Below are 22,977 nucleotides of genomic sequence, written 5' to 3'. Positions count from 1 at the left end.
AGCTGCAGGTGGAAGAGATGGGTATTGTGCCAACCCCTTTGCTCTGAGGTCTTCTAGCACTGCTCACTCTTCCCTGTGCCACTTTTCCACTTCAAACTGTACTGCTATGAGCTGGGTCTTTCCTGGGTATCCTACCAAATACCCTCCACCACAGATCACTTGGATCGGAACAGAAGAACGTAAGACCTCTGCTGGATTCAAGCCAGTGGCCCATCTAGTCCAGCAGCCTGTTCTCACACTGGCCAGCCAGATGCCTGAGGGAAACCCTCAATACAGGATCCGAGCACAAAGAGTACTCTCCACCCCTCTGCCACTGCCCCAGTCTCCAGCAACTGGTATTCAGAAGCATTGCTCCCTCTGGCTGTGGAGACAAAGCACAGCCATTGTGACTAGGAACCATCAGTAGCCCTTACATAGACTAGGAAGAGGCAAGTGGCGGAATAAAACTGATTTATAAAAGAGACTATATGGAAATGGCGGAAATGACCGGCAGAATTCGAGATCAGGGAGAAGAGCTCGTGGAGGAAGATTGGAGGAAATTTAAAATGTATTTACAGAAACATTGTAAAATTTTTGAATGCTGATGACGTTGAAATGAACTGATGGGGTTCTAGCACCAAGGTAAAATGTAAGATGGGATTGATAATAGATAAGTTAAACAGGATATGAATTTGCTGAACTAAATTTTAAGAAAAGGGATACAAAAAAGGGAGGCGTGAGGAAGTCAGGAAAATAAAGAGAAATTTAAACTAAAGAGAAATTTAAAAAGAGGGAGTTTTGTTTTCTTTATGTTTCCCCCCCCCTTTTTTTCTCTTTTTGTGTTTAATGTTTGTATTTTTGTATTTTGTAACTTTGTGTTTTTCTGTTTTTGTATTCTTTTGAATCTCCTTATTGACAAAACCTAATAAAATATTATAAAAAAACTGATTTATAAAAGAACATCAAATGAAAAAGCACTAAATGAGGGCTTCAAGATGCCTTTGACTACATAAGCTTATTGTTTCAAATGTCCCAGTATCTTATCTGTCCCTTTATTACAGCTCTAACCAGGCCATTATTCTATTCTTATGCCGCTCATCCAACCAAGCCTGCTTCACATCCACCCCCAGCTCTTCCCTCTCTGATCTCCAGGCTCTAACTCAGTGTTTTTCAACCACTGTTCCGTGGCACACTAGTGTGCCGCGAGATGTTGCCTGGTGTGCCGTGGGAAAAATTGAAAAATTCAAAAGATTTTTTTAAAAAAATAAATTTCAAATTTTCACCCACTAGGCAAAATTTATTGCCCTTCTGGCAAACAAAGCTATTTTGACATTTCTCCCATTTTCCACTACATATCTGTGTGAGATGAGCTTTTCAAGCATGATTGCTATAAAAACTAAATACAGAGAGAGACTGAAAGCTGTTGACGAAGAGCTACGTGTGTGTCTTTCTTCGATTCCAGCCAGAATATCAGCTTTGTGTTCAGCCAAACAGGCCCAGGTTGCTCACTGAATAAAGTATTTTATAATTTTTCATATTTCTGTTTACTTACTATTTCATAATAAAGTAATTATAAAATACTTTCTTTGTGTTTATTTGATTCCTATTCAAGAGAATTACTTTATATATAGTCAATATAGGCACAGAGTTAATTTTTTTAACATTTTCTAATGGTGGTGTGCCTCGTGATTTTTTTTCATGAAACAAGTGTGCCTTTGCCCAAAAAAGGTTGAAAAACACTGCTCTAACTGACTCTCAACCGACTCCCTCCCAGCATTCAAACCACTTTTCAAATGCCGGCTCAGCCAATCATCACTCACCACTAACATTCTACCTCCCCCTTCCTATTGAACGTTACCTTACATCTTCTAATATACCCACCTATTTATGCAATGTCATCTCAATTACTAGTACAGGTGGACATGCATTATTCTATACGAATGTGCCAGGTGAATACAAGGAGCACCTGCCTCAGTCCCTTGTTCAGAGGGTCTGTCAGGGAGGACAAAGGGATTCCCACATCTCTCTCCCTGGAGATAGCAAACGAGGAAGGGTAGTTGAAATTATAATATACTGGAGTGTAGCGGTTCGTTCCGGACCAGGGTTCAAATCCACACTCAGCCGTGATGCTCACTGGGTGAGCTTGGGCCAAGTCTCAGCCTAGCTTACCTGACAGGGCTGTTGTGCAGATAATTTGGAGGTGGGGGGGGGGAGCGCCACATACAACTCCTTGAGTTATTTTGAGGAAAGTTAGGATTCTCATGTAATCATAAAAGTACGCACCAAGAAAGGTCCCTGGGACCACAGGTGTATCTTGTAAAAGATGCCTAGATGTTGTGAATGTGGGTGTGTACCTGAGTTGAAAGAGAAGTTGGTTCCATAATACAATGAAGCCCACATACTAAAATTAAAAGGCTTGCCTTATTTCCTTTGCTGTCACAGAAGCATGTGGGGCTGGGGGTGTTTAGGGGAACTAACTATAAGGGTAGCCTAGATCCAGCTGCCTGGCCCTGAGAGGGCAGGATGGTAAATTAAGGGATAGGCCAGGCTTTGACTTCACAACCGACAGTGGGATCCTTCATATTTGTTTCCCAGGAGGCCTGGTGAGGAGTCTGCTTTGAGCCTTGGATCAGCTGAAAGAACAGACACTGGTCTTCCTTGGCTCACTTGAAAGTGCAGACATCTGACTTTGGATCCGCTGAAAGCATAGACATCTGTGTTCCTCAGCACAGTTGAAAGTGCAGGCAATTTGTCGTTTCCCATTGCACAATGGGAGGCTGTTTGTCCTCTTTTCACAGAAGGTAAAGTTGGGGGGTAGGGGAGAGATCTTGAAGCTGGGTGGTCCCCTATGGCCAGTTTTGAAGATGCTCATCGGTTATTAGACCCTTGTAACTCCCATGCTGGCTGGGGGCTGATGGGAGTTGTAGTCCGACAACATCTGGAGGCCACGGGGTTGAGGGAGGCCATTTATATGGAGTGGTCAGGAACACAAGGAACACAAAGGCCCTCCTGTCAGTAGGAGGGTGGAAGTGGTGGTGATGGAGAAGGGAGAGACACTCCTTGTTTGCATTCAACATGCTTCCTGTCATTTATTCCCTCTCTTCCACATCCACAATGTTCACTGCTGGCCAAAGTCATGGAAGAAGCCCCAGAGGGGCTTAAATGCAGCTTGAAAGCCTTTCATATAAAAACACTCCCTTGGGTCCCACTGAGGTATCATTGTTATTTATTAAATTTATTAATCACTTGTTACTAAAGTGTCTCAAAACAACTAAAAATACAATAAAATCAAATGGTAAAGTATACATAATATGCAAAATGTCTGTCCACCAAGAATGTGACAACGGAAATCCGTGTCTCCTTCCTTAATGCTATGAGCCCCAAGAAATGTCCAAAATCAATGTATGAGGCCAGAGAAGCTTTAGCAGACCCTCTTTTGACACCCTGCCTCTCCCATTTGCTCAATCCCCCACAGGAACATCGAGACCCCAAACTTGTGGTCCACCTCAGACCCCTCCCTCCCCTCCTTGCTGGGGGACGACCTCTTCTATGTGTCGGACCTGAGCTCACAGAAGTGGAAAGACACTGTCGGTCGCCATGTTGCATCTTCCCTGCCACAGCGGGAGGTTGACCACCAGGAAGCCATCAATGGTGAGGAGGTCATTCTGTGGCTCATACTTTGGGTTACCCTCAGAAAGTCATGGGGCTCTAGAAGGATCTCAACTTACTTTAAGCAAAAGTGGAATAAGCGCCTAGTGAGATCTCTCCTAGGAAGTGGGTCCTTGGCTGTACACGTAGCTTGGAACTTTTTAGTTCTTAAAAATTGCCATAAGTGAAATTCCCTCCAGGCAAGACCCACATGGGTCAGTAAAGATGGACACCCGTAAAGTTCTGACACAGGGCCAGGGGAGCAGAGTGGGAAGGAGGCTTATTGGCCCTGAAGTGTGCTGTAATGTCTCTGAGGAGGAAGGGAAACCCATAGATGAATGGTGTTTGTGTGTGTTGCGCTCGTAACCAGAGCTATCAGCTGCATATTGGTGCCCATGCTGGGGAAGGGACTTATAGCTCAGTGGTGGAGACCATGTTTTCCCTGCAGAAGCTCCCATGCTTGATTCCTGATGGCATCTTCAGGTAGAGCTGGGAATATCCCCTTCCTGAACCCCTCTAGAGGAGCACTTTCTGCCAAGTACTACAGACAACACTGAGCCAGAGAGTCCAATGGTATTTCACTCAGCTTCCTGCATTCTCATTTAAATCAGCACCCTTTATCTGGGACTATGAGAACTGGAATCTTGTTTTATCTTAAGTGAAAGGGCCACAGCCCCTTGGTGGAACACATGCTCTGCATATAGAAGGCCCCAGGTTCAATATCCGATGGCATTTCCAGGTAGGAATGGGAAGGAATGACCCCAGAAACCTTGGAGAGCCACCTGCCAGTCAGAGACAAGTAGGCATTGGGCCAGGTGGACCAGGGTCTGACTGAAGAAAGCAGCTTCTTAATGCTCCACCAATAGCAACTCCATGGGCTTGCTCCCAGTACAGGAAGAGAGCATGATAAGAATGGCAGATGAAGGTGATTGACTACATGGAATTGGCAGAAATGACTGGCAGAATCTGAGACCAGGGAGAAGAGATGGTGAAAGAAGACTGGAAGAAATTTAAAGACTATTTACAGAAACATTGTAAAATTAATGAATGCTAGGAGGATGTTGGATAGAAACTAAGGGGTTTCCAGCTGTAATGCTCTAGGAGATACGAAAAATGAGTAAAAGCTTAATGGTAAGGATTTGCTGAACTAACAAATTGAAGTGGAATACAAAGAAGGGAGGTTTGAGGAGGTCTGGGGAAATAAGTGTATGGAAGATATGTTATGGAAAATTATTTGTTTTTTAACTGTTTTTATGTTGTATTTTGTTTCTTTTTATTTTTCATTTTCATTGTTATATTTTAAAAAACTTTAATAAATATCTTTAATAAAAAAAAGGAAGAGAGCATGATCAGTCTCCTCTTGAAAGGCACAACCCAAGGCTTTTTTTCAATGAACCTGCTTTAGCTGCCTCATTCCTGGATCCTGCTGGGATTTGACCTCTAGCTGACATTCTTCCCCCCTCTTTGCACAGAGCTGTTTGTGACAGAAGCCTCTCACCTGCGGCTTTTGCGCGTCCTGACTGTCTTCTTCTATCAGCGCATGTTTAGGGAGAAACTTCTTTCGCAGGAGGAGCTGGCCCTCCTCTTCCCCAACCTCCCAGAGCTGCTGAAGATTCACAGTAAGGCTGCCTCTCTTATTCAGTCACAGCCCCTTTAGACTAGGCCCCCATCCTGTGTCTCGCACAGATCGTTGCTTGCTCATGGGCGGGTCAGGAGTAGGGTCGCCTCCATCAAAGGCCCTCGCTCAGGAGGACCATTGGAGCAGAAGATCAGAAGAGCCCTGCAGGAGGCAGCTAGATAAGGCCAAAGGGGGCCTCATCTAGACCGGAGCGCAACAGCAGCGCTCCCCAAGAACTCCAACATTTCTCAGATAAAAATAGGGATATCCTATTCAACAACAACAACAACAATAGTAATAATAGTACCCTGCCCGTCTAACTGGGTTGCCCCAGCCATGCTTGGCAGCTTCCAACGTATATAAAAGCATAATAAAAACTTTCCTATACAGGGTTGCCTTCAGATGTCTACTAAAGGTTGTATAGTTACTTATCCCCTTGGCTTAGGGGTCATATAACTCCATACCTTCCAACATTTCGCCAATGAAAAGAGGAACGTCCTAAGGAGAAGCGGGACATTCTGGGAACGAATCAGAAACTGGAACGGCTTCTGTAAACCCGGGACTGTCCCTGGAAAATAGGGACACTTGGAGGGTCTGCCAATCTGTAATGGCCAGCTTTGAGGCCCATTACCGGGGTCATGATTCTAAAAAAAGAGATAGAGACCATGTCTGTCCTTCTCCCCCTCCCATCTCTGCTGTGGCTATTTCCCCAGGCCCCTTTTCTCACCATTCCCTCCTCCTGCCCTTTCTCCAGGTTCTCTGTCAGAATCGATGAAAACACTTCAAGAACAAGGGCCCATCATCCATGAAATTGGGCACTTCATGCTTTCCCAGGTAACAATCCCTGAGTGGCTGGGCTGCTGCTGGTGAAGTGGCTGTGTGTGTAGGCAGTGTTTGGGGCTCCAGTTGAGTTTGACCCCTTGATTTCCTGACCTGCCTGATTCTAACCAGGAAGTGTTTCCTCTCCCCTGCCCCCTTTGACCCCTTCCAGCTAGGAAAGTTTTTAATGTTTTATGTTTTATTGTATTTTTAATATTCTGTTGGGAGCTGCCCAGAGTGGCTGGGGTATAAATAATAATAATAATAATAATAATAATAATAATAATAATAATAATAATAATAATAATTCATTTTCCCCAGTTTAGTGGTCCTGCACGTGAAGAGATCCAACAGGCTGTCTCTGACTTCTGCGTGAACCAGTCCAAGGCCCTGGAGCTGATCGAGACCAAGCTGCAGAAGGACACTCGATTCCGGCTCATCATTCAGGTATCTGTGTGCTCATACGCTAAGGAAGGGGGAGGGAGGGACTGTCTCAGATTCTGGGTCTGCACTTTCAGTGCGGAGTGCAAGAGGAAGTCCTTGGAGGGCTCTTTCTCCATTCTGGAGGGCCAGAGGCCTGTCCTCCTCTCCCTGCTACCCACCTTGAATGCGGTAGTGCTTCTGAATAATGCTTGAATCCACAAGTGGGCAGAGTACTCGTGTGCTTGAATCCTGCTTGTGGGCTTCCCACAGAAATCTGGTTAGCCACTGTGAGAACAGGATGATGGACTAGATGGGACATTGGCCTGATTCAGCAGACTCATCTTATGTTGTTCTCCCCTTCGCCATACACATACTTCCAGCCTCAGTTTTTACAATGACAAGACAGCTCCACCATCGACTCACGCAGTGGCGTAGCATGGGGGGTGCAGGGGGGCCAGACGCACCAGACGCAACATCTGGGGGTTAGGGTTAGGGGGCGCAAATCCACGGGTTAGGGGGCGCAAATTACTTGCCTTGCCCCGGGTGCTGACAACCCACGCTACGCCACTGGACTCTCGTCTCCCCCTCCTGCTTTCCTTCTTTTCCTGGGGCATGTTGTTGTTCTTCCTGCCATAGACCCAGATCTCAAGGCTCCTGAAAGCTCTGCACTTCCTCTTCATCAGGAGGGTGGTTCTCTAACTGTCCCCTGGAGGGGTCTTTTGCAAACCTACACCCCCACCATAAGAATAAGAACCAAAGAAGAGCCCTGCAGATGGATCAGGCCATAGGTATCCTGTTCTCACAGTTGACAACCAGATGCCCCAAAGGGAAGCCCACAGACAGGACATGTCTCCAGTCTCCATATGGTCACAGAAGCATATTGTCTGTCTGTCTGTCTCCCCTTCCCAGGAAGCAGAGAGCAACTACCAGTGCCGCCACCATCAACTGAAAGATCTCATCCTCTCTGAAATGCAGCAGCTGACAAACTACCCTTTGTTGCTGGATAATATTATCAAACACACTGATGGTATCTCTGTCTCTACATACTGTATTTGTGTGTGTGCTGGGAGAGGGAGGAGAGTCATATCGCCTATAATTTGAATGTTATGCTTTGTGACCTTTGGATGTTGTGGGCTACATGGAGCGTAGCTTATTGTGGAAAGTGAATACACACATCAATGATGATGGTATATGGGTATGTATACACACCCCTCCACTGCTAGTATTAGCAGATGGTGGGGCTGCAGGGTTGCAAGGGTTGTTCAGAGGCCAACTTTCTTATGAGATAACAAGGATTGCTTGGGATTATGTATTCCTACTGCAGTGCTGCTCATCTGTCCAAGGTTGTTTTTCCTTTAAATGCAGTGTTGTGTCTGTTTTGTGTTGGGAACCACTTAGGAACCACCCCTGTGTTTCCAAAGCAGCCTCCAAGTTTTTGGTAAATAGAAACAAACTTTAACAGCAGTGTGACAGCCCATCTCTCTCTCTCTCTCTCTCTCTCTCTCTCTCTCTCTCTCTCTCTGTGCACCTTCTTTGCTTAGGGCAGTCTTCAGAGCACCAGAAGCTGTGCCAGGCTCGGGACCAATGCCGGGAAATCCTTCAGTGTGTGAAAGAGATTGTGAAGAAGGCCGAAAACCATCATCGCCTGGAGACTTATCAGATGTGTTTGGACACCACCTCGCTGCAGTGGACCACCAACGCACTGGCAGCGGAGTTCAAGGTATGGTCCTCCCCATCGCCGCCCTCTGCCTGAGTTCCTGCTTTAATATTACTTCCCCGCTCTTCAAAACGCTGCCTTTTTCTGTCCCGTCTGTCCAGAATATTGACCTCCGGAGTCATTGCCTGATCCACGAGGGCCCCTTGCGCTGGCGCCTGCGCAAAGACAAGATTGTGGGTACGTGGCTGTCAACCTCACCTCAACAAACACACAAATGTGGCACAGGCCTCTCAAAGTGGAGGTTTCTGCAGTTCCTCTCTCACTGACTTTGTTTATATCCCACTTTTAATAGTAATCCAAGTGGGGCAGCCCTGTGGTTTGGTGGTAGAAAGGCTCCAAACCCTCAAGAGAACCATTGCTGCCAGTCAGACAAATAATAATAGTAATAGTAATAGTTTTATTATTTATACCCCACCCATCTGGCTGGGTTTCTGAGCTAGATGAACCAAGCAGCTTGCAGAAAGTTTGACAGAAAAAAGCAATTTTAGAACAAGACCCCGAAAAACAACTAAAGCATCAGCTATTGAAACATCAAAACTTCCAATGGTGTTTGAAATTCTAAAGCATCAGGCCACAGATTAAAAGACTCTCCCAGACAGGCTGCCTTCAGAAGAAGGGCCATCCTAGCTTGGTGACAGAGCACCTGATTTGCATGGAGAAAGTCCCGGGTTCAATCCCCAACAGCATCTCCAGGTCAAGCTGGGGAAAAGACCTCCTGCCTGAGATCCTGGAGTGCCATTGCTGCCAGTCAGTGTGGACATTACTGAGCTAGATGGACCCCAGTGGCCTGAACTGGTATAGGCAGCTTCCTTTGTTCTTCTGACTAGTTGGGCCTTTGGCCTGATCTGCAGCCAAACTTTCCTGATGTTCTTATCTGGATACGCAGAGCTGGTTAGCCACTCCAAAATCTCTGCCTCTCTCTTAGACTTGCACGTGTTGCTGCTGGAAAATCTGCTGCTGCTCCTGCAGAGGAAGGATGAGAGACTCGTTCTCAAGTGCCACAGGAAGAGGGTGTGGGGATCCTCAGGCACTTGGCAAACGATCAGCCCCGTCCTCAAGCTGAATGTGGTGCTGATTCGCTCTGTGGCCACAGGTAAAATGGGATAAAACCATGTTTCCTTATTTAAAGGTTGTAAGCTAGACAGGCCAGCCCTGGTGTGTCGCCTCTTCCTCCATCTTGTCTCTCCTGTCTGTCCAGATCCGCGAGCTATCTTTGTCATTTGCACATCAGAATTGGTACCCCATCTGTATGAGCTTGTTGCCTCAACACCTTCAGAAAAGAATATGTAAGATTTTTTTACCTGTTGTTTCCCCCACAGTTCTGGAACAATTTCTTTGTGGGTGTGGCACATTTACCTTTCCCACTTTCCTGCTTTTTCAGTCATGGATATTTGTTGCTATTCCACTGTTTGCTGTCCAGTTGCAGGCAGAGCTTGATGGAATGTATCCAGGATGTGTTTTGGAGTTGTTTTTACTAACCAGCTATCAATTGCTCCTCTCTCTGCCTTGCTCTGCCCTGTTTCCTGCTGCCTTTTTCCATTCTGGGCAGGTGTCCAGCTATTTCTGTACATGTGCACACACACCTGTGGTTGTTGTGTATTTTAAAGAGAGAGAGAGAGAGAGAGAGAGTGTGTGTGTGTGTGTGTGTGTGTGTGTGTGTGTGTACAGTGTAGATAGATAGATAGATAGATAATTGTTAATGTTATATTTTATTACCTGCCCTTCACCCTAAGGTCCTAGGGTGTGTGTTACAATAGAACACAATATTAGTAGCAGTTTAAAACAACCTACAGTCACAAAAATTAGGTGGGTTCCAAAAATATCCAGGCAGACAGACACAGATATAAATATAAATATAAATATAAATATAAATATAAATATAAATATAAATATAAATATAAATATAAATATATATAGATATTGGTACCCCCTCCCCCAGACAAAGATGCTGCTGAGATTAATATGGGGCGTCTCTTTAATATCTGCCTTTCTAATGACAAATCACAGCTATTCCATTCTTTTCGGGGGCTTTTAGTGAGTCTTTCTCTCCCCTCCCCTCTTTTCCTGGCAGGTGGATGGAACTTCTGGAAGAGGCAGTAAGGCGCGCCAAGGGAAATGCCACCTTGCCCTCAGGGAATTGGAGATAATATTAGCTTCACATGTAATAAATTAAAACCACAGAGTTTTATTAGAAGACCCTTTTGTATTATTCCACAGACTTTATAAAATGGCAACAGCAGCAGGGGTGGGGGGGATTCTTCAGTTGTACCTTCACCAATTATCCTGCTCCTCAAACACAGTTCCTGCTACTAGTTAAGGCCAATGGGTTGTCGAGCCATTTTCTCATACTAGCTTTTCTGGGCCAACTGAGGTTATCAAAACAGAGAATTCTGCAGAGGGTAACAAGAAAATAAAGGTAGTTGTATCTTTCTTGCAGCTAAGCAGCATCCCCCCATGCCTCAAATTACTGCATGAAAAGTTCTGGCTGTGTGGAGTGTTGCCTTCTTTTACCAATTGTAACTCTTTGAGGCAGAGAACTATTTGCCTCTGTAAACTGTAGGGCGCATTAACTATGCTTCATAAAAAGCATCAGAGTTAAGAAAAACGCAGTGTGTGTGAAGTTGACCCTAATCTTACACCCTTTTGGAGTCTGATAGATCGGAGTTTTACATGGATTACAGGTTGCCAGCTTTTATTATTTGCCCATGCACCTATGCTTTCAACCGCAGCTTGATCTGCTGGCATTAGCAAGGTGTTCAAGCTAACCTTTCATGTCACTGGAGGGGGATTTCCCTCTCAATTCCTTTAGACCAGTGTTGGCCAAACTTGGGTCTCCAGCTGTTTTTGGACTACAACTCCCCTCACCCCTAGCTAACAGGACCAGTGGTCAGGGATGATGGGAATTGTAGTTTCAAAACAGCTGGAGACCCAAGTTTGGCCAACACTGCTTTAGACAGATGAAGCAGCTGTTAAATGTGCAGGAGCAGGCTGGGCCACTTCCCCCTCAACAGTTGGCAACCCACCATGGATTGAAGCCATGTCGGTTGTGTAATGGGGGCTGGGGAGGGCTGTCCCCTGTATAAAGAAGAAATAGCCAAGTAAATGCAGCACCTGAGCACCATAGGCGCCGACTCCATGGGGCTTGAGGGGGCCCGAGCCCCCTCAAAAATTTTATTGGGGGGGCAGAGCCCCCCCAATAATCTCGGGCGCCCCTTCAGCAGAGCGCCGCCGCCGCGCTGGCTCTGCCTGTCGACGCTTGGCGCGTCCGCGGCTTTTATAGGGCGCCCGGCGCGCACCAGCTCGATAACGGGCACCGGCGCGGCGGGGGGCGCCGGGCGGGGGGCGGCCGGCCTGTCTCCTTGGCAACCCCATTGAGCAGCGCCGGCTCCCCCGGGAGGGCCATCCCCCCGCGCCGCCGATCGCCAACACCGCCGACGCTGTGGCTGCCCGAGCCCGAGCCCGTCAGTCAGTCAGGAAGGAAGGAGAGAGAAATGGGGAGGGAGACGAGGGAGGAAAATTGCGCGCAGGGTGAAGAAAGGAGAAGGGCGAACGAGACAGCTTCCAACCCAAAAAAGGGCTGGAAGACTGGGAGGATGAAGGATCGGGAAAGAAAGCGACGCCTTCCCCGCCCACGACGTCGCCCACTTGTCATTGGCAGCGCAGTGGGCGCCCAGAGGGGCTGGGCACCGGTGCAGGGCCGCTCCGCAGCCGCGGAGGACAGCTGCACGGCTAGCAAGGTGCGCCGCGTAGAGCGCGGCCCTTGTGTGGCCCAGTGGCCAGGCAAGCTCGGGCGGGGACCCCCATGCGAATCTAAGACAGGAGAAGAGGGCAGAGCAAAGGGGGTCCCTTCCCCAACCTCCGGCTCTGAGACTTCCCTGCGCCCCAGAAAAGCGAAAGGATTTTCTCTTCTTCTTTTTTTATAAATATTTTATTAAGTTTTCAAATACAAAGTTAGAAACATACACTGAAGAAAAAAGTAAAAGAACAAGAAAAAGAAAAAAAGAAAAAGAAGAAAAGAAAACCAACCATTCAACACATTTTTTATATAACTAACTGGACTTCCTCGCATCTCCCTTATCCTGCATTCTTTATAATAAAGATATCAGCAAATTATTACCTTGTTTCGTACCTTATTTTGTACTTTTCAAATACTATACCTCTAAATTTAACATACTTTTCATCAGTTACTTATATCTTAAATTAAACATAGTATTACCTTAGATTTTGACCTTTTCTTACTTAAAATATAATTTCCTGTTTCCCAAATCTAATTGCTGAAGCTATAGTTTCCGAATCGTGTAAATTTTTAACATTCATACAACTTATATTGTTTTTGTAAATAGTCCTTAATTTTTTTCCAGTCCTCTTCCATTGTTTCTTCTCCCAAATCTCGGATTCTGCCAGTCATTTCAGCCAGTTCCATGTAGTCCATCAATTGCGTCTGCCACTCTTCCAGTGTGGGCAAATCTTGTGTCTTCCAATATCTTGCGATAAGTATTCTTGCTGCTGTAGTTGCATACATAAAGAAAGTTCTATCCTTCTTTAACCCTTTCTGGCCAACAATGCCCAAGAGGAAGGCCTCTGGTTTCTTGGGAAAGGTATACTTAAATACATTTTTTAACTCATTATAGATCATTTCCCAGAAGGCCTTCACTTTTGGACAAGTCCACCGGAGGTGAAAGAATGTCCCTTCAGCCTCCTTACATTTCCAACATTTATTATCAGACAGGTGATATATTTTTGCAAGCTTGACTGGGGTCATGTACCACCTATAAATCATTTTCATAATATTTTCCTTCAAGGCATTACATGCCGTGAATTTCATTCCGGTGGTCCATAACCTTTCCCAGTCCTCAAACATGATGTTATACCCAATATCCTGAGCCCATTTTATCATGGCTGATTTGACTGTCTCATCCTGAGTGATTTTCTCTTCAACCTGCCCTCCATCCTCTTGCGGAAAACTCTTTGCCTGCCCTGCCCGTATCTCGTTTTTGCTTTTTAATTCCACACACGCACCCTTCGGACTTCGTGGCAATCGGGCGCGCGGGCGCGTTTCCTAAGAGAGTGAGGACCTCCGCCTCCTCCCCACCTGCTCCCTCGCCAGCCAGCCAGCCAGCCAGCCAGCCGCGCGCCCTAGCCGGAGAGCCCCGGCCGTCCCCGTCGCGCAATCGGCTGGATCTCCCTTCCGCAGGCCGTGCTCACAACTCGGCCCAGGGACCCCCCAGTAGCGGATCTCCGGCCCAGCTGAAGAATCCGGCAACAAGCCCCCTCCTCCCCAATCGCTCCGCCGAAATACGCTCCAAAACCCCCCAGATAGGCCGCCGGCCGCCAAGTCTCGTGGCGCCCTGAGCGAGGGTCTCTCCCCAACACCGCCACCTCGAACTGCGTTCTCCCGGCTACCCGAGCGAACCAGCGGCAGGACCCCTGTATGGGCCCCCCCAATATTTTTTATAAGTCGGCGCCCCTGCTGAGCACCTCGGGTCACAGCTCAGACACTAATCCACTTCAGGCGGTGGGTGAAAGACTAGTGGGATTGTGGGGGGACCTGGATCCCCATTTGTTAATTGCCTCCAAGCTGCTAGTAATCCAGATAAGCAACGCTCTGGGGGAAGATCAGCTAAATCCCTGAAATGCAACTGCTCTCACGCCACCCTGCTCACCCTCCCCCAATTCCTCAGTCTTCTGAGGCTCTTGCACAACTCTGGAGACACTCCATAGCTGTAGGGTGATCATATGCAAATGTAGCATACAGACAGAGGGTCCGGCCTCACTGCCCCTTTTATTCCTGGGAGGGAGCAAGCTTTGTTCATTGAGCGGTTGGGGCGCCCTTCTCATCTTGGGCCCTTTTTACGGCATTTCTTTGCACATTTGTGATTTGCATGTGCAAAAGAAACAGAAATTACTATGAAAATAGAATCACAGTGCAGGAATCACAGCTGAAGATTCCCTGACAGATGCCCATCCAACCTCTGTTTAAGAGCCTCTCATGAGATTGCGTGGTGAGTTTTACTGCAGTTCTGGTTTCTTGCTCTTTTTTTTTTTTAGGTTAATGGACATTTTACAATGACTCCTAATTTTAACTGTTTTTTCTCCTCTTAAAATCACTCCAGATGAAGCTCCGCTGGATCAGGCCAGTGGCCCATCTAGTCTAGCATACTATTCTCACAGTGGCCAGCTAGTTGCCTCTGGGAAGACGGCAAGCTGGAAGCAAGCACAACAACAATTCTCTTTTCCAATGGTTTCCAGCAACTGGTACTTAGAGGCATTTGCTGTGCCCAACAGTGGAATGGAGTATCCTGGGAAAGGGCATGGCTGGAAGACTGAGCACTCCACCCTGCAACATTGCTTGCAGAATTCACTTCTCTTGACAAATAAGGGTGCACCAGACCTAGATATATTGGGAAATCTGATATAGGGGGAAGAGGAACCTCTTAGTAACAGAGATGAGAAGAGGATATTGCAGGTGCAGAGAAAGGCCCAGTGCATGCTAGGAAACCTGAAATCACACCATGGGTGAGAAAACTAATAATTAAAAAATAATACTACTTTATTGAGAAATAGGTTGCACAAACAGGCACAGCGACAGGGCTCACAAGGCGCTAAGGTTGGTCTCAGCCAGTGCAGTTTCAAGGGAGGTTTGGGAGGTGAGAATAATCCCACTATCCATATCCATGGCATAATATTCCTGCTTTGCCAAAGGACTGCTGGTGATTTTGGGGTAACTGGATGATCTGTAAAGTAATTCTGAATAGTCCCTGAGAGAGTAGTTCACTTCCTCAAAGTACCTCTTCCCAATGGGCTTGTCATGGGCATGTGCCCATGACCCCTCTGTAGAGCTCTATGGCCCCTTTGGCTGATGGGCACAGTTCCTTCCAAAAGTCCCCGCTCTGCTCCATTGTCAGGACATCCTGCACAGAGAAAAAGGCAGCCATATGTTAAAAGAGATGCAGAAAATGGGGCTGACACTTACACTTTTTGTCCTGTCTAGTTATTTTACTATATTGGGGGTGAGAGGGTCACAGTGCCTTGGCATGCAAAAAGGGGGACGGTGAACTTCATTTTAATGTATTCTAATTCACTCTAAATTGAGTCCAGAGGAGGCATATGTTTCTTTAAAGGGGCCTTAGCACTTGCCAATGGGGAAGCTAGGAGGTTCCTGTATGCTTAGATGGCTGGCTGTCCAATCTTACCAATATAAACTAGGAATTGGGTCCCAAGAATTATGTGCATAATCAGAGTTCAAGGACAGCCAGGCAAAAGATACTCAAGGAGGGTGTGTAAGGCAGGGCCGGTGAGGGGGTGTGGCTTGGGAAGAAGCCTAAGGGCCAGACAGAGAGGCCTGGAGGGCCGTATTTGACACCCAGATCTAAGGCTGCCCACCCTCAAATTACACACTTTTGCCTCCAGCTCCAGCACTTACCTCTCTGTCAACAAAGATGATGCTGGTTGACTCTTGGGCCTCAGCGCCCCCGATAGCATAATGGTGCCTCACCTGCTCAGAGTTGAGACTGCACCTGAATTAATTAATGAATAGCAAAGTTGAGAAGAAAGCACCCAGCGAAGCTGAGGGTGGGCGTAGGGACTAGGAGCTGAAGACTAAACTGGGGAGACTTTGGGCCTGGAGAAAGAGGTGTCCATGGCAGGGCCCACACTGTGGGGTAAAGGAGGAAGAAGCTGAGGCTGTACCCTGATGGGGCAGCTGAGCTGCAGGACAAAGAATGGATGAGCCTCTATTGGGTGGAGCTCAATAGAAGAGTTTCTAATATTGAAGGGCAAGCTGTCTCCATACATACTTATGTACCCATGCATTGTGATCTACAGAGGGCCTTCTGTGGATGCCACCATCATCAAAGATGAGGCAGATGTATACTAGAGAGAGGGCCTTCTTAGTGGTGACACCCCAGTTGTGGGACGCTAACTCCAGGGTGATTTGGCTGGCACAGCTACCTTATTCTCCTTTCAGAGCCTGGCAAAGATCTTTCTTTAGGGTTGTTTCCTACAGTGTTGCCCCATCAGCTCATGGAATCATTTGGATATAATGCATAAAACAAAAACATTCTTAAGCAGGAAAACAAAATCAATGCACTCTTCATAACTAACCACAGCTTGATACCGGGATGATAGTGAAGAGGGAGGCCTACTATTCAGATCAGGATTCAGCACATTACCTGATGTAGAATTCAGCACTGCAGCGGCCTGCGCTGGTCTCGTTCCGGGCTATTCCGAGCAACACTGGGCTGCTGAGGGTGGGCAGTGGAAGGTTCACCTGGGAAGGGAAGGGGGAAGCTGGTTCAGAGTCACTCTCAAAAGCTGGTTCAGAGAGGAGGGGAGGGCAGCCTAGTCATTGGCTGCTCCCCTTTCCCTGCCCTCTCCTCACCTCATCCTGGATCTCTCGCAGCACAGAGCAGAACAACTCCTTGACCACAGATTCTCCTGGGAGGTCCTGGTGACGGACAGGCCCCTCCAAGGCGGCATCTTCCATGACAACCTGCAAAGCGAGGCACAGTAAGAAGAACACAGGCCCATTCAAGGAACACAGCTCCATTCTCTATAGCCCAAATGGCTCTCCAGGGTTTCAGGCAAGGAGGCTCTCTCTGCCTTACCTGGAGATGCCAGGGATTGAACCTGGGACTTTCTGCATGCACAGCAGATGCTCTGCCTCCAAGCTAAAGTGGCAGGAGAACTTCCAAGCTGTGGTCCACCTTAATTAAGGAGATGGACTCAGGGGAGCCCTTGGGATAAGCTGCAAAGCTGATGCCTGTTATATTGCTTCTTACAATACAGTGGTGCCCCGCAAGACGAATGCCTCGCAAGACGGAAAACTCGCTAGACGAAAGAGTTTTCCGTTTTGGAGGTGCTTCGCAAAACGATTTTCCTATGGGCTTGCTTCGCAAGACGACAATGTCTTGCGAGTTCCTGCTGGTTTTTTCCCCTCCCCCCCTTTTTCTAAGCCGCTAAGCCGCTTATCAGCTGATCCGATCGGCAGATAAGCCGCTAATAGCGCTAATCCTCTAATCCGTCAATGAGCTTGCTTCGCAAGACGAAAAAACCGCTAGACGAAGAGAATCACAGAACGGATTCTTTTCGTCTTGCGAGGCACCACTGTACTGAACTGAAATTTGACCCATTTGTTAACAGCAACACCCCCAAGACATAAAACCAGGCATTCCATCAACCTGCGGTTCAGGGTGGCCTCCAGGAATGTCGATCTTCCCAGGCGCCTCCCCTACGCACTGACTCCGCCGCAAAAAGACAAACTTGTCATCTGCTGTGTGCAGCATGGCGCCCACCCCCAGGGGCTCGGCGAGGTAGGCCTGGCTGTTCCCTAAGTCCTCGCGCCCACGCTCCTGGAGCTGCCCGGCTGCGTCCGCCAAGTTGGTGCCCACAAAGTCCTTGTAGCAGGTGAGACCAAGGCAGAAAGTCAAGATGTCCCCTTCCAGCTGGATTGAGTGGAGACGGAATTTGGCTCCGTCAAAGAGCCATGGGCTCTGCTGGCGACGTGCCACCCAAGCTGTCTCAATCCGGGCCCTGTCGCCAGGGAGTGGGCGACGGTCATACAGTGGGGAGAGCTCAGCTCGGACCTGAGCCTCTGTGATGCCCTTGGGAGATGGGCACTGGAAGAGGAGAGAGATATCAGGATCCATCTTCTGCCTGCTCTGTCCATCTAAGGGCACCTGGAAGATAAGAATAAAAGTTATCCACCCATATCCCCGGTCTCTTTGCCACAGTAGGATTGCTATTGTGGTTTTCTGGCTCTGCTCCTGTGCCTTTTGCAGCTGCCTGATGCACAGAAATCAGTAGGAATTAAAAGTCCCAAGAGCAAGGTTGCTAACTTTTTGTATAGGCCCAGCTCCCCGGCCTCTATAAAGCAGCTCAACACACTTAAACTGTTAAATCATTTCCTGGTATGTCAGGCTGCTGTTAAAGGCACAGGAGCAGAGCCAATAAAAATCCTGACTCCTTTGTTTTAATATTCAGATCTGCGCAGCTTTCTCCCACCCCCACAGAAGAAATTGTGCCCAAGTCATTAAAAAACAGCACCGATAGAAAGTAGTGACTATGGGTTAGAGCAAGGACCTCTTGGCTCCCTATCGCCCAGGAGGGCGTGACATGAAGTATGCACTTTGCACAGAAGCCTGCAGTTCTCACATGCAACCCTGACTCTGCTTTGGGTTTTTTTTTACTTTTGAGATTTAAACGCACTTGGAAACTTGGCACCCCAAGGGTTAACAAGAACCACAAAGATAAATCTAAATCAATGTCATCCTTATCCAAAAGGGAATTAGCATACTCATTAAAAATACACTAGCAAGTGTTAATTGGCACAGACACTGAATTAACACTAAGCCAAGTCTGAGAGAGTTAGAAATCAATAAAAGAGTCAAAACAGAGGAACCTACCTTATATTTGACTGAGTCAGGCTGTGCCTACACCATAAATTTAAAGCACATGACTTCCCCAAAAGAATCCTGGGAGTTGTGGCCTATTAAAGCTTGCTGGGAATTGTTACTCTGTGAAGGGAAAATTACAGGGCCCAGAGGTCTTTCAGGGAAATAATGTGCTTTAAAGATACAGTGTGTACACAGTTGATTTAGTTATTGTAGGAAGGGAGAGGGTTAAGAAGGAAGGTGTGGGATTTTAGGTGATTGTATCTTGGCTTCACACTTCCAGAAGGTGTCCGATACACTTTAGTTTAATTTTAAATTTACAAGGAGTAAGAGAGAATGTACAACTAAGTATTTACAGTAAAAGAGACAGCACTATGAGGTGTTGAAGCTCAGCTTGCTGGGAAACACAGGCAGCTGCCTCATACCATGCCATTGGTCCATCTAGTTCAGTATTGTCTACACTGACTGGCAGTGGTTGTCCACGGTTTCAGACAGGGAAGATCCCAAGCCTTACCTGGAGAAGCTAGCAGTTTCTGCATGCAGATCAAATGTTCTACCACCGACCTACGGCCCCTGAGTTACAATAATATAAGCTGTTTTGTTTCCTCTGCGGGCCAGAACAAAACCTCCCTTCCCAGGTGCAGGTTACCATTCTTATAGAATAATCTGGACTTTAAGGGTACACTGAAACAGACTTTCTCCCAAGCAGCATTCCCTTCCATCAAGTCCATATGAAGGTTTAATCCCAGGCAAACTGACAAGCATCCTTCCTCACAGTAACTGGACTACCAACTCTCCTTGAGCAGCTGGAATGGTCATAGATAGTTCAGAATACCACAGCAGCTCAGCCAATACAGATTAGAAGTCGAGTGTGCGTAGACTTCATAGAATCATAGAGCTGTAGAGTTTGAAAGGATGCAAAGTGTAATTTAGTCCAATCCCTCGCAATGCAGGAATCAAGAATCCCTGATGGATGGCCATTCAACCTCTGTTTTAAAACCTCCGATGAATTAGTCCACCACCTTCTTTTTTTTTATTCAGGATTTTCTTGTTTTACAGGAGTGTAGTGCCTCGTATTTTTTTTTTCCCATGTAACATTTTTACAAATCCATTTCATTTGTTGAGGCATTAGGGGGAGAAGAAAAGAAAAAAGAAAAAAGAGAGGGGATGGAGGGAGGGAGGATGGATAGGGGTGGGGTCGGGTGGCGGTGTTTCTATTATGTTTAATGTATGTAGAGTTTGGTGTCAGCGTTGCTTGTGTTGTTCACTTGTGTTCCTTTGGTGGTGAGAGAGGTTGGGGTTGGCCTAGGGTGTGATTGTTTGCTTGCGATTGGCTGTGGTGATCTTTGTTTTTGTGTGTGGGTGAGGTGGGTGGGTGTTTTGGATCAGGTTAGCCATATTGATTTGTATGCTGTTGGTGGATTATTGTCACTGTCCTGTTGGGCTGTGTATGTGATAAAGGGGAGCCATACCGGGGTGAAGGCGTCTTCTTCTGTTTGTCCCCGTGTCAGTTTCAGTTTGTTAGTTAATTTTTCTAGTAGGGCTGTTTCCCATACTATTTGGTACCATTGGTCCATGCTTACTCCTGACAGGTCTCTCCAGTGTCTGGTTATGGTGTTTCTGGCTGCTGAAAGTAGGTGGGTTATGAGTTCTTTGTGGTGTAAATGGGCATTGTTGTCTTGGAAGATGTTAAGTAGGGCCAATTCTGGGGTGATGTCTATTACTTGCTTGGTTATTCACCTTCTGAGGTCGTCTGTTCCACAGCTCTGTCTGATTGTGTACCAATGGCTGCTATATGATATCAGAACACTAGAGGTCCATCTAGCAGAGTGAAGGTGAATCTGTGGCTCTCCAGATTTGTCTGGACTTCAGCTCCCTGACCACCGGCCAGTCTCACAAGATCTGAAAGACCACAGGTTCCCTATCCCAGATCTACCACCACCAGCTGGTTAGACATTTCTGAGAATCTCACCTGGCATAAAGTAATCAAGGGTAGACTATCTGTATACTCGGAAGCTCCATTTGACCATAATCATGCCTATACTGCAATCTTTTCTCGATCTGTATGATTTTATTGCTCGTTTTCCCAACAAATAAAAAACATATCCCTTTCTTTCTGGTAGACTGGGAGGAAGCAAGACAGGAAGTGTTACTACCCAGGGGGGAACAGATGGGTTCGCTTGCCACTTTCCCCCCAGCTGTTGAAAGCGACGTGAAGCCAAGAGGGCTGAATTAGCACACCAATTAAAAACATAACATGCCTGTTATGCTCCGGACGTCACAATGGAGCTCGCTTCGTATGCTTTATTGGTGTTATTTGTTAACCGTGTGCTTGCGTGCGCGCGCGCCTAGCCAAGACAATCAGCGTTTAATCTGCGCATTTGCTAACCGGGCACATTCCGGGCTGCCTAATTAAAGTCGCCTATTATGCAAGTGACGGCGACGCCACGTCGGTTCGATCCGGATTAAACCCTCGGCGCCCCGCGCCACCGGCAGGGGAGCCTGCGAACTACGCGCGCGCCCCGTTTGCAAGGTGCCCACGCGCGGTGCTGTGCGCCCGCCCGGGCAGGCGTCTCGATTTCATTCTCCGCTGCGCTACAGCGAGATCGGAAAGGGGTGTGTGTGTCTGGAAAGGACCGAAATCGGGGGCCTAGCTAGCTAACGAGGCTCCTTACCTCTCTGCCGCCGCCTCCCGGAAGGAAGTCTGCTTTTGCAAAGCCGGCGCTGCCTGCTGCTGTGTCTCTCCTCGGCTCCGGGCAGCTCCCGAACCGGTTGCTTTATCAGCCTGCCCCCTTGTCTGATGCCGACACGCTTCTTTTCCAGGATTAGGCTGCCGGAAAAATCAGTGAATCCAATCCTTATGCCTTTAACTTATTATTATTACTACTACGAGAGGAGTAATAATATTAGTAAGAACTCAGTCGCTAGAGCATGAGACCTTAATCTTAGGGTGGTGGGTTTGAGCCCCACGTTGGGCAAAATATATTCATTTTAGGGGGTTGGACTAGATGACCCTGGGGGTCCCTTCTAACTCCACAATTCTATGATTCTACTTATTAGCGCAGTGTTCCGGTTCAGGATGCCAATCTAAGCCAGCCATGTTTGTTTGGAAGGTATGCCATTCCATTCTCATCCTCTCACCCCTGCTCTGCATTTTGTGACCACTAAACATAATCCATTTACTGATTTTCCCATGGTGGGTATCTGGTTAGCTACTGCAAGAACAGGATGCTAGACTGAATGAGCCACTGGCCTGATACAGCTCATGTTCAAATGTTCACTAGGGCCTACCGTGACATGTAAAAGCAAAGTAGGCTTTTTCCTACCTGGAATAATTTTATAATTAGAATGCGAACACATGTAGATTTAATCGATTAAAAACTCCTACATTTAACCAGCTAAGGGCTTGTGGCTGTCCCCTTCCCCCGCTTTCAGATCAAGCGCCTTCCCTAATCCCATTCTGACACCAGTGTGTAATAAACGCAAGCGAGCTGATTGACAGCCTCCATGAGCTGGGGAGCTGCTGGTTATGTCACAATTTAATACAGGAGAAGAAAATTGCCGAATGAAGAGTTTCATTTGGGATTGAAACGGAGAGAAGAAAAAGAGACTGATGAATCTGATTAGGATCCTGACAGCAGTAACAAGGAAGATAGATGAAACCGTCGAAATAGATAAAGGAACAAATCCTTTGAGGCAAAAACACCAGAGGAACTGGCCCAATGCCACCTTGCAACTAAAGTGTGTATATGAGAGTTTTATCCTTTTATGGGGGCTTGTTGCTCTGTGCCACTAAAGTACACCCTTCCCTGCTTTCTTTTATTGCTATATGCTCTGGAACAACAGCTGTCCTTATAAATGCTAGTTCCTAATGTATTTTGTCACTCTGAAAATGATAGAAGGATCTGCCAGCTTTGAGTTTCTCAGTTTTTCATTTTCCCATCTTAAATGAAGTTCACATTTCTACAACAATTTGTGATTTAAAAAAATAAATCCTCATGAAACTTCATCATCATTCTATTGAGAGTTTCTCCTAATAAACACATTTTTGTATGCTTTTATTTTTTTTACTGATGGGCACATTTTTGCAATTGATTCCCTCTTAATGCCTTTTTGTATGCTATTTTAACTAATGCAGCCATTTCCCCTAATACAGTATATCTTACTTTTTGTAAACATGGTTTGGAGAACTGTATCTCAGAATTCAGGTAAGTTCAAATTTTGAAGGGTGGTTGTGTTTTGCTTCACATGCTGTTTCAGAAAATGCAAATTAGATAGATTATTTGCCTTTAAATGAGAACTGAATGAAATTCCTCTCTCATTCCTAAGTGTGACCGAACACAGCAACAGACAGCCCATGACAAGCCATGATTCCTGATGTG

General features: G+C 46.8%; 2 protein-coding genes and 1 long non-coding RNA gene across 10 annotated transcripts; 1 reads left to right on the top strand and 2 right to left on the bottom strand.

Moving 5' to 3' along the window:
• Window positions 1-433: 433 nt before the first annotated feature.
• Window positions 434-1,134, bottom strand: LOC309520818. The gene is made up of 2 exons (XR_014214444.1): window positions 941-1,134; window positions 434-463 (listed from the first exon to the last, which is right to left on the bottom strand). It is a non-coding gene; the product is annotated as an uncharacterized lncRNA (long non-coding RNA).
• A 613-nt stretch (window positions 1,135-1,747) lies between these two features.
• Window positions 1,748-10,398, top strand: LOC309521294 (rho guanine nucleotide exchange factor 11-like). Of its 5 annotated transcripts, none has more exons than XM_082203630.1 (12): window positions 1,748-1,895; window positions 2,575-2,780; window positions 3,455-3,630; window positions 5,100-5,246; window positions 6,000-6,079; window positions 6,386-6,511; window positions 7,397-7,514; window positions 8,029-8,207; window positions 8,306-8,381; window positions 9,130-9,297; window positions 9,403-9,490; window positions 10,276-10,398. In XM_082203630.1, the coding sequence occupies exons 2-12, from the start codon at window positions 2,749-2,751 to the stop codon at window positions 10,349-10,351; spliced, it is 1,266 nt and encodes a 421-aa protein (XP_082059756.1). In that variant the 5' UTR covers window positions 1,748-1,895; window positions 2,575-2,748; the 3' UTR covers window positions 10,352-10,398. The 5 variants fall into 5 exon arrangements, with proteins under 5 accessions (XP_082059756.1, XP_082059759.1, XP_082059758.1 ...); XM_082203633.1 differs by having other exon boundaries at window positions 1,782-1,928; window positions 5,165-5,246; XM_082203629.1 differs by having other exon boundaries at window positions 1,786-1,928.
• A 4,338-nt stretch (window positions 10,399-14,736) lies between these two features.
• Window positions 14,737-21,455, bottom strand: NUDT22 (nudix hydrolase 22). 4 transcript variants are annotated; one of them, XM_082204009.1, is made up of 7 exons: window positions 20,336-20,461; window positions 18,608-19,617; window positions 17,384-17,881; window positions 16,585-16,695; window positions 16,376-16,473; window positions 15,628-15,721; window positions 14,737-15,115 (listed from the first exon to the last, which is right to left on the bottom strand). In XM_082204009.1, exons 3-7 carry the CDS (start codon window positions 17,849-17,851, stop codon window positions 15,011-15,013), a joined length of 876 nt encoding a protein of 291 aa, XP_082060135.1. In that variant the 5' UTR covers window positions 17,852-17,881; window positions 18,608-19,617; window positions 20,336-20,461; the 3' UTR covers window positions 14,737-15,010. The 4 variants fall into 4 exon arrangements, with proteins under 4 accessions (XP_082060135.1, XP_082060137.1, XP_082060134.1 ...); XM_082204011.1 differs by lacking the exons at window positions 18,608-19,617; window positions 20,336-20,461 and adding an exon at window positions 21,271-21,455 and having other exon boundaries at window positions 15,700-15,721; XM_082204008.1 differs by lacking the exons at window positions 18,608-19,617; window positions 20,336-20,461 and adding an exon at window positions 21,271-21,448.
• Between the last annotated feature and the right edge of the window lie 1,522 nt (window positions 21,456-22,977).

Source organism: Podarcis vaucheri (genome assembly GCF_965113315.1).
Source record: "Podarcis vaucheri genome assembly, chromosome: 16".
NCBI lineage: Eukaryota > Metazoa > Chordata > Lepidosauria > Squamata > Lacertidae > Podarcis > Podarcis vaucheri.
This window is presented reverse-complemented; position numbering and strand designations above follow the sequence as displayed.

What these genes read in the sequence shown, in the direction of transcription:
- LOC309521294 (XM_082203630.1), top strand. Translation starts at nt 2,749, where the DNA reads ATGGGAGGCTGTTTGTCCTCTTTTCACAGAAG. An exon ending in CCACCAGGAAGCCATCAATG is followed by an intron (nt 3,631 to 5,099) that starts GTGAGGAGGTCA and finishes CTCTTTGCACAG; the next exon opens with AGCTGTTTGTGACAGAAGCC. An exon ending in GATTCGCTCTGTGGCCACAG is followed by an intron (nt 9,298 to 9,402) that starts GTAAAATGGGAT and finishes CTGTCTGTCCAG; the next exon opens with ATCCGCGAGCTATCTTTGTC.
- NUDT22 (XM_082204008.1), bottom strand. Translation starts at nt 17,851, where the DNA reads ATGGATCCTGATATCTCTCTCCTCTTCCAGTGCCCATCTCCCAAGGGC. An exon ending in AGTGCTGAATTCTACATCAG is followed by an intron (nt 15,722 to 16,375) that starts GTAATGTGCTGA and finishes TAATTAATTCAG; the next exon opens with GTGCAGTCTCAACTCTGAGC. An exon ending in TCATCTTTGTTGACAGAGAG is followed by an intron (nt 15,116 to 15,627) that starts GTAAGTGCTGGA and finishes TTCTCTGTGCAG; the next exon opens with GATGTCCTGACAATGGAGCA.